Source organism: Argentina silus, assembly GCF_951799395.1.
Source record: "Argentina silus genome assembly, chromosome: X".
Classification (NCBI taxonomy): Eukaryota; Metazoa; Chordata; class Actinopteri; order Argentiniformes; family Argentinidae; genus Argentina; species Argentina silus.
In genome coordinates, this window is record NC_139653.1 from 46,537,262 (window position 1) to 46,547,533 (window position 10,272).

The 10,272-nt window shown below is 47.1% G+C and overlaps 1 protein-coding gene across 1 annotated transcript in view; it reads right to left on the minus strand.

The window, feature by feature from the left end:
* Positions 1-722: 722 nt before the first annotated feature.
* cep164 (centrosomal protein 164) overlaps positions 723-10,272 on the minus strand; it is a 26,017-nt gene continuing 16,467 nt past the window's right edge. The window contains exons 18-30 of the mRNA XM_083694763.1: positions 10,041-10,163; positions 8,713-8,856; positions 8,009-8,092; positions 7,601-7,669; positions 6,990-7,249; positions 4,814-5,044; positions 4,343-4,529; positions 3,950-4,057; positions 3,541-3,640; positions 2,994-3,320; positions 2,222-2,294; positions 1,675-1,797; positions 723-1,450 (exon numbers count right to left, since the gene is read on the minus strand). Of these exons, the coding sequence (XP_083550889.1) occupies positions 1,354-1,450; positions 1,675-1,797; positions 2,222-2,294; positions 2,994-3,320; positions 3,541-3,640; positions 3,950-4,057; positions 4,343-4,529; positions 4,814-5,044; positions 6,990-7,249; positions 7,601-7,669; positions 8,009-8,092; positions 8,713-8,856; positions 10,041-10,163 (1,926 nt within the window). The 3' untranslated portion in view covers positions 723-1,353. The remainder of the gene's footprint in view (positions 1,451-1,674; positions 1,798-2,221; positions 2,295-2,993; positions 3,321-3,540; positions 3,641-3,949; positions 4,058-4,342; positions 4,530-4,813; positions 5,045-6,989; positions 7,250-7,600; positions 7,670-8,008; positions 8,093-8,712; positions 8,857-10,040; positions 10,164-10,272) is intronic.

The window sequence follows — 10,272 nt, forward strand, 5'->3', positions numbered from 1 at the left end:
AATAAAATCGTACCGTATCTTCATTCCCAGTATTATACACAAGATAGCCACGGTAGAATCCCTGAGAGGTTGTGTAAAGCGTTGTTATTAGACTTCAGGAAGTACGGTTACTGAATAAAGGTTGTTCTTCTCTAACAATTCTCTACCAGTGTTTTCTTGTATATTGGTAGAAGCTGTCTTGACTTACAGTATGAAAAGAGTATGTTTTTGTTAGCTACATAGTGATATTCATCTCTTTCTCTGTGTGTGTGTGTGTGTGCTGAAGGAATGTGTTTGTGAGAAACTGTGCACAGTATTAACAAACACAATGCAGAGTAACATTATGCCAAAGAAACTGCCTGTAGAGTTGAAACGCACGCACACGCACGCACGCGCACGCACACACATATATATATATAAGGTCACCACCTGGCTGGATATCTTTTGTGCTAGGTAGTGTGTTGTCTCCTCATTGGGTATGACGCATAGAGAAAGCAGGGGCAGGTTGGTCAGGAACTGTGTAAAAGTATAGCCCTGTTTGAGCACAACAAGTGAGTTATACTAATGCTAAGGACGGTCATTATAACATCTTGAAGACGTGTACTATTAAAACAACAAAGCTTCTAACCTGACTTGACTCTGGTCCATTATTTTCAGCAAGAAACAGGATATCTTACAGCGTATATGTAAGTGACAGACCATACCGCTACATCATAAAAAAGCATTGAGGCTTGACACAGGTATTATGAATATACACCACTTTACATTTATTAAAAATATTTCTTATAAAAATACTGTAAAAATCCCACACATATCAATCTGCACAGAAACACTGAGGGTCTTCTCTTACCTGAATATCATACAGACTGTGAAACATCACATGTCAATGTCTTCCCCTTGTAGTGGTTATTATGGTATATAACTATAACTCCTCACACACCACAAGCATGAATCATCAGCATTTCATCCATAACTCATAAACGGTTGTCACTTATTAAAGGGAGACCAGAATCGGCCTACAGTACAGTAGATAACAACAGATGTCCACCAATAGGGTTTTGTGTTGTTTTATAATGTAGAAATGGCTAAAAAGGCTATCTGTGGACTGTGAATGGGACTTTATCTATACTCACAAGCTAATCAGACAAGCTAATCAGACAAGCTAATCAGACAAGCTAATCAGACAAGCTAATCAGACAAGCTAATCATCACAATGAAATTAAACTGAATGGAAGCGGATGAAGATGGATCCCAGCGGTATTGTGGTGGATGTTAACATATCATGGTTGTCCATAGCCCTTCTTCAGTAACAGTGCACCTTGAATGTCTTGTTGTGATCATTGGTCCCTCCCTGTCCCTGCGATGGTTTAGTCCTTAGTAATGGTACACTCTGATCTGGTTGTTGTCATCTAGGCTCAGCTGGACCAGTCCATTCATAGTTGGGGGGGTCCGATAACGTGGAAACAGAGGTCTGATCACAGAATGTTAAGGGCATTTTAATGGCATTTACAAATAACTATGCTCCATTGTGTGTGTGTGTGTGTGTGTGTGTGTGTGTGTGTGTGTGTGTGGGTGTGGGTGTGTGGGTGTGGGTGTGGGTGTGGGTATGGGTATGGGTGTGGGTGTGTGTTTGTAAGTGAGTGTGTAAGTGTGTGTGTGTGTGTGTGTGTGTGTGTAAGCATGTAAGAAGGATACACAGTGGGGTCTTTCCTGCGTGTCTCCAGCCATCTCTTGTTGCCGTCGATGAGACCCTGAAGCCGCTGGCCATCCATCTCCACTGACTTTGGCTGCATAGAGGACAAGCTACGAGCCTGCTCACTGAGACACACACACAGATACAGATACAGATACACACACACACACACACACACACACACACACACACACACACACACACACACACACACACACACAGACACAGACACAGACACAGACACAGACACAGACACACAGACACACAGACACACAGACACACAGATACAGATACATACACACACACAGACACACACAGAAGCACACATGCACACACAGAGAGACACACACACACAGATACATACACACACACAGACACACACACACACACACACACACACGCACACAGATACAGATACATACACACACACACACACGCACGCACACACACGCACACAGAGACACACACACACACATATGTTATCATCATCCTCCAACAAGAAAGGGATGAGTGATAGTTGAGGTAATAAAGAGACGTTTTCATAGTTACCTTACAGGAGTGTACCCTGAATAAGCTGGGTTGGTCCTTAAAGTACTGGATGCTATGGGATCCAATACTACCCCTGTGAGAGAGGGACAAAGGAAAGTGCAGTCAATTTAAACAGTTTCAACCTACTAGTCCTAGCTGACACAACACAGCTGTGGGCTATATTTGAAAGGCTTAAAAAGCAGTCGTGCTGGCGAGGGGCGCGTCTGAACATGTGCTGTTGTCAAGGCCAGATTTTTCAGCGCACATGACGGCACTTAACCTGCTTATTGTCATGAACACGCCTCTATTTACCGCTGCTCCACCCACCTGAGCACAGGTGAGACAGCACTACAGCACAGTGGTGTTTTCACCTGTTACAGCCGACACAAATTGCCAATACGCCTGCGTTTGGACATGCCTCTGTTTTGCACCGGCTGAAAGAAGAGCCCTAAGTATGTATGTCAGAATCAGAACCAGAATCAGAATCAGAATCAGAACCAGAATCAGAATGTATGTATGTATGTTTGCAACAGTACCGACAGTTACATACATCGAACAGAGGAAGTATTTGGACCTGATGTGACGAGCAGGGTTCGAACCCAGGTCTCCCACTTGGAAGACATAAGCGTATACCATTAGGCCAAGAGGACATCCTCAAGGTCTGAGTTTTTAGTATGTCTCAGGCAGGGCTAACCTCATCACAAGAGTGTAATCCCAAACCACCTCCGCTACACAGACACGACACAGCTAACACTGTGACACAGAGTTGAGAGAGAGCTGAGTTGGGACGTACCAGGGAAGAGTTTGGCCCAGCGGCTGTTTAGCAGGTCCTCAGAGCCCCAAGGTTGGGGGGTGGGTGTGGGGGCGGTGGTGGTGTGGGGGGCCCAGGCCCAGGAAGGCCCTGATAGTGTCAGGGGGGGAGGGGGACGAGGCTGGGACAGGGGCTTGGTAGTGGGGTTACGGGGCTGGAAGAGGGGCAGGGGCAGAGGTAGAGGCTGGTAAGGGGTCTGCCTGTGGGTCAGGGAACCCAGAGCCCCCAGGACGGTGTTGAGCTGTCCAGAGATGTGCTGCAGAGACTCGGCTAACTCCTGCACCTTGGCTGGCACCGTGGGGGGGGCACCTGGAGATAGGGGGGAGGGAGGGAGGGAGGGAGGGAGAGGGAGAGAGAGGGAGAGAGAGGGAGGGAGAGAGAGGGAGGGAGACAGAGAAAGGGAGAGAGAGAGCGAGGGAGGGAGGGAGAGAGAGAGGGGATGAGGGATAGAGAGAGAGAGGGGGAGAGATAGATGTCAAATCGTGTACGTCTCAGTGTGTGTAGGTGTGTGTGTCAGAGTGTCTCTCACCTGCACCGTCGTTGCCATCCACACTGCTCATGTCTGACTCAGTCACATCAAACGTCACTTTCCTGTCTGCCGCCATGCTGCCCAGGTCATAGTAGAGTGGCTGGGTGACACACAGACAGAGACACAGACACAGACACAGACACAGACAGAGACAGAGACAGAGACAGAGACAGAGACACAGACACAGACAGAGACACAGACACAGGCACAGACACAGACGCAGAGACGCACGCACGCACGCACACACACACACACACACTCCAGTTTTAAACAGGAATACGTGCAGTGCACATAGAAGCTAATAGAGTGACTGATACAGCACTGCAACAAACACATTGTTGTGTGTGTGTGTGTGTGTGTGTGTGTGTGTCTGTGTGTGTGTGTGTGTGTGTGTACGTCATTGAGGCACCTCTTCTGCTACAGAACTCTCTAGCTGGTGGAGTCTCTCCTCCTTCCTGCGTAGTAACATGTTCCCTCTCTGTACCGTCGCCCTCACCTGTTCCACATGACTGGCCTCCTGGTGGTGAGAGAGAGAGGGAGAGGGACGGAGGGAGAGATAGAGACAGAAAAAGACAGAGAGAGACAGAGACAAACAGACAGAGAGAGAGAGAGAGAGGGAAAGAGAGAGAGAGAGCAGATGTAATGATTCAGGGTAATTAAAGTTGTCACTTGCTTCTTGTTGGAGGGTAGATGGAGAGTAATGATGAGGGTAGGAGTACTAGGTAGATGTAATGATGGTAGGAGTACTAGGTAGATGTAATGATGGTAGGAGTACTAGGAGCAGGGAGGAGGTCACACTTACACGTACCTGCTGCAGGTTCCTGTACATCTCCTGGCTGGCTGCTACTTCCTTGTTGGGGTCCTGATAGCAGCTGGTCTGGGCTGCCTGCAGCGCTGCCTGTCTCTCACCCAGACGACCGCTCTCGTGCTCCAGGAAACGCCTGGCCTTCTGAAGGGACAGACCCTCTGAGGAGATGTACTGGCGTAGGCTGAGAGAGAGGGGGAGAGTGGGGGGGGAGAGAGAGAGAGAGAGAGAGGTATTAAGTGAGGGAAAGAAAGTCAGGGTAAGAAGCTAACACACACACACACACGCACGCACACACACACGCACACACACACGCACACACACACGCACACACACACACACACGCACACGCACACGCACACACGCACACACGCACACACACACGCACACACGCACACACACACGCACACACACACACACACGCACACGCACACGCACACGCACACACGCACACACGCACACACTTACTCCTCCAAGCTGCTCTCGCTGTCTCTGGAGATGGGTGTGGGGGAGAGAGGAGGCTCCTCCAGGTCTTCTACATGCAGTGACTTCTCCCGGCCACCAGTAGAGGGCACTGCTGTCTCACAGCTCTCCCTCCTCTTCTTCTTCTCCTTCTCCTTCTCCTCCTCCTCGTCCTCCAGCCTCTGGTCAGTCCCTGCTCTAGCAGAGGTTCTCCTGATCTCACTCTGCTCCACATCACTGCAACACATTTGAACACATTCATCATTGAGATGGTACAGCAGGGGAGGCTGGTGGAGGTAGAAATTAGAGGATGGCCTCATGTGTTTGATACCATTCCTTATTCCATTCCAAGCATTACAATGTGCCCGTCCTCCGATTCCTACCTCCACTAGCCTCCACTCAGGATACAGCCTTACGTGTTCTCTACACAAATGTTTGGTTGATGCATTAAGCAATCATTAATGCATGTTAACTAATGCATTAAAGGGAATTTACCAGCTGTTTACATCACATTCATTATCTCCAGTGAAGAGATAGAAATTAAACACTGAAGAATAGAGGACGGGTTAAGAATAAGACATACATTTATTCCCAATTACAATTTCAAACGGTTATGGACATGATGAAGCGGACTCAACACTAGTGGTCACGTGACCAAGTTAACATTACGTTATGTCTGGCTCCAAAATATATTTCATGGTTAATAATAAATGCTTTGCTCATCCCTGTGTGACAGACAATCAATCATATCGGATCCTAGATTCCATTAAGAATACAGAAAATTATATTTTACCATGCCCTCAAGTTAAGATAAATCTGATTGGGAGGAGTTTACGCTCAAGCCAATATCTGAAGCTGTTGACTCACGTGTCGTTAACGATGCATGTGAACATTAGACATTAAATGGGAGAACCTGGTCACGATTATGTCGTACTGTCTTAACAGAACCTTTATCTAGCGGACAACATCACATTAATGCACATAGGAAGAATGAGAACAGAGTATCAACAAAATAACCAATTTGTGTGCCAACAGTTTCAAAGCAAAACATGACTGTAGGTTTTAACCATACGTAGACGTGTGTCAAGGACAACCAGGGAGACCGGTGGCCATGGGCCTAACCCGAGTAACTCAAAGAACATCTCGCTGTCCCTCTCCTTAAGTATCATGCCCAACAAAGGACAAGGTGTGAGACACATTACAATCGCAAAGGAATTGACAAATGGTAAGGCTGCGATTTCTTCAGGCATGCTCATTCAACTGTAAATAGGTATACACATTTAAATCAAGGCTGGCGCCACCAGAATCCGTCTACACCAGAACCATACCAGTTGTATCACCATATCTATGTGACTTGCTCCATCATTTTCAGTCGCTTGTGCACCTAAACAATATTTTGAGTTCTGATGACTGTTGAAAAAGAATCTTAAAATCTTAACTTTCTAACCGTACCAAATTCATGTCTCAAAGAGCCGGTTGCAGTCAGAGTGTGACTGAACACTGATTTGGAGAAATCCACTCCCGGAAGATTATATACTATATATAGACTATATTTTTGAGGTATGTACACAACCTGAGGTGTACTATAGTTTTGAGCTGTGTTCACAGTTCAGCTAATGAGTTTGTCAGCTTGATTTTAGCTAAACTGAAATGCAAGACAACCAGTTAGCTGGTCAGTGAGTTTACAGTTGGTGCAGTTGTGAGGAGCTAGCAACTCATCTCAAACTGAAAACTCTATCCACCTTCTCATTTCACGCATGAAAAGCATTTGTACATTATGATTTCGCTTTTTAAAACAATGTGAAATGGATTGAAAAAATGTTGTTCTAGTGAAATCTGTCAGAATCCCAAAACAGCCTATGTAAGTGTTGTTTTTTTTAAAATATGTTTTTAGGGCATTTCTGCTTTATTGGGATAGAGACAGTAGAGATTGACAGGCAGGATGGGTGAGAGAGAGGAGAGATGACATGCAAGACAGGTCGAGGGTCAGAATCGAACCAGGTGTGCTACGCCACTAAGCGCCCCACTATGTAAGTGTTTTTGACGAAAATTGTCATTATATGCTAATTAGGGCCAGTAAGATGTGACTGTAAATGATAGAACTCATCACTTATGTGAAAACGGCGGTTTTCAACGTTCTTTGTGTCTGTCACAGATACGGGTGAGGCTGTGTGTGTCCTACCTGACCCTGCGGCTCAGACGGTCACAGCGCTCCTGAAGCAGCTCCACCTTGTTCTCTAGCCGGGCCCTCTCCTCCTTCACCCTCCGACTCTCCTCCCTCGCTCTGTCTCTCTCCTCCCTCATTCTCTCCATATCCTCTTTGGCTTTGGTCCTCTCCTCTCTCGCTCTCTCCGCCTCCTGTCTCATTCTGTCTCTCTCGCCCTTCACCCTCTCCACAGCCTCCTTCAGTTCATCTCTCTCCTGCAGGACGTGGGGAAGAGCCTGGACACACACACACACACACACGCAGACACACAGACACACACACACACAAACACACACATGCACACAAACACACACACACACACACAAACACACACATGCACACAAACACACACACACACACACACACGCAGACACACACACACACACACACACACACACACACACACACACATGCACACAAACACACACACACAAACACACACGCACACACAAACACAAACACAAACACACACAAGGACCTTTCAACAGGGTTGTCTAGAAGGAAGAGAGGACATGATGATGATGGTGTGGACGATGATGACGATGAAGGTGATGATGATGAAGATAATGATGATGATGAATCCTTACCTCTGATGCTCTCTCCATCTCCTCCTCCTCCTCCCCGAGCTGTTTCCACTTCTTCTTCAGATCTGCTGCCTGTGAAGTGTTATCAGTTTGGGACCTTTCATTAACATGCATTATCCAACGGACTCAGGCACGCAGGCATGCAGGCACACGCGCACGCACGCACACACACACACACACACACACAGACACACACACACACACACACACACACACACACAGACACAGACACAGACACAGACACAGACACAGACACAGACACAATCTTCCTTGTGGATATCTGTCATTACAATACAGACTTGGTTATTGACTGAAAATGGAGTGCCATCGTGTTTTCTGCCAGTGCCGATCACTGATCCACCAATGAATGAAGAAAGTATCTGTGATAATGAGTCATCAGTGATTGATTACCTGGGTCTGAATTTTTTTCTCCTGGCTCTTCAGCTCTCTGGCTCTCAGCTCCAGCTGGTCTGCTAGCTCCTGAAGCTCTGCCTCCTGGGATCCACAAACACAGTATGAGTGTGTGTGTGTGTGTGTGTGTGTGTGTGTGTGTGTGTGTGTGTGTGTGTGTGTGTGTGTGTGTGTGTGTGTGCGCATGCGTGCGTGAGTGAGTGCATGTATGTGCGTACGTACGTGTATGGACACTTACATTTGTATGTGCATATACACGTGTGTGTGTGTGAGACCGTGTATGTGCGTACGCACATGTGTGTGTGCATGCGTGTATGTGCGTACGTACGTACGTGTGTGTGTGTGTGTGGGCATGTGTGTGCGTGCGTGCGTGTATGTGCATACGTACATGTGTGTGTGCATGTGTGTGAGTGTGTGTATATGCGTACATTCATGCGTGTGTGTGTGTGCATGTGTGTGAGCGCGTGTATTTGCGTATGTACGTGTGTGTGTGTGCATGTGTGTGAGCGCGTGTATTTGCGTATGTACGTGTGTGTGCGCATGTGTGTGAGTGTGTGTATGTGCCTATGTACGTGTGTGTGTGCATGTGTGTGAGCGCGTGTATGTGCGTGCGTACGTACGTGTGTGTGTGTGTGTGTGTGTGTGTGTGTGCGTGCATGTGTGTGAGTGTGTGTATGTGCGTGTGTGTGTGTGTCCCTCCTCACCTTGCGTGTGTGTGTCTGGCGGGCCTTGTGGTGCAGGGAGCCGAGCTGTGTGCGGAGCTTCTCCAGCTGGGTGCTGTGGCAGGCCAGGAGGCGCTCTCTCTCTTCCTGCAGGGCACACAGCATACGCTCCCGCTGACCACTCTCCTAAAGGGCAGGAAGACACAGACACAGACACAGACACACGCACACGCACGCACACACATGCACAGACACAGACACAGACACACAGACACACAGACACAGACACACAGAGACACACACACACACACACACACACACACAGAGAAAGAGTTTTTGGATCTTTATTTACCACTAATCTGGTTAATCAACAAAGACAGTCAAATACTGTACATGTATAAACAAAAAAGTCATGTGACCAGTGGTACCAGTATAACTAGTAGTAGTCATGTGACAAGGGGACCAGTATAACTAGTAGTAGTCATGTGACCAGTGGTACCAGTATAACTAGTAGTAGTCATGTGACCAGTGGTACCAGTATAACTAGTAGTAGTTATATGACCAGTGGTACCAGTATAACCAGTAGTAGTTATATGACCAGTGGTACCAGTATAACTAGTAGTAGTCATGTGACCAGTGGTACCAGTATAACTAGTAGTAGTCATGTGACCAGTGGTACCAGTATAACTAGTAGTAGTCATGTGACCAGTGGTACCAGTATGACTAGTAGTAGTCATGTGACCAGTGGTATCAGTATAACTCGTCGTACTAGTCATGTGACACTGGTATCAGTATAACTAGTAGTAGTTATATGACCAGTGGTACCAGTATTACTAGTAGTAGTTATATGACCAGTGGTACCAGTATTACTAGTAGTAGTTATATGACCAGTGGTACCAGTATAACTAGTCGTCATGTGACCAGTGGCACCAGTATAACTTGTTGTAGTCGTCATGTGACCAGTGGTACCAGTATAACTAGTCGTCATGTGACCAGTGGTACCAGTATAACTAGTCGTCATGTGACCAGTGGTACCAGTATAACTAGTCGTAGTCGTGTTGTGACCAGTAGTCCCAGTATAACTAGTCGTCATGTGACCAGTGGTACCAGTATAACTAGTCGTAGTCGTGTTGTGACCAGTAGTCCCAGTATAACTAGTCGTCATGTGACCAGTGGTACCAGTATAACTAGTCGTAGTCGTGTTGTGACCAGTGGTACCAGTATAACTAGTCGTAGTCGTTTTGTGACCAGTAGTCCCAGTATAACTAGTCGTCATGTGACCAGTGGTACCAGTATAACTAGTCGTAGTCGTGTTGTGACCAGTAGTCCCAGTATAACTAGTCGTAGTCGTGTTGTGACCAGGGTCTGACCTCGTCAAGATGTTTCTCTCTGATAGAGTTGAGTTCTCTCCGGTGGTCGTCTTTCAGCTGCTCCAGCTTCCTGCCATGGTCACGCTGCACTTCCTCCCTCACTTCCTGTAGCACGTCACCCAACTGGCCGGAAGAGTGGAAGAGATGACATCATCAGGAAAACTTGCCATAAAATGACAGTAGCAATTGTACACTGTACACATGCAGGGCTCTCCCCAGGACTGTTGAACGC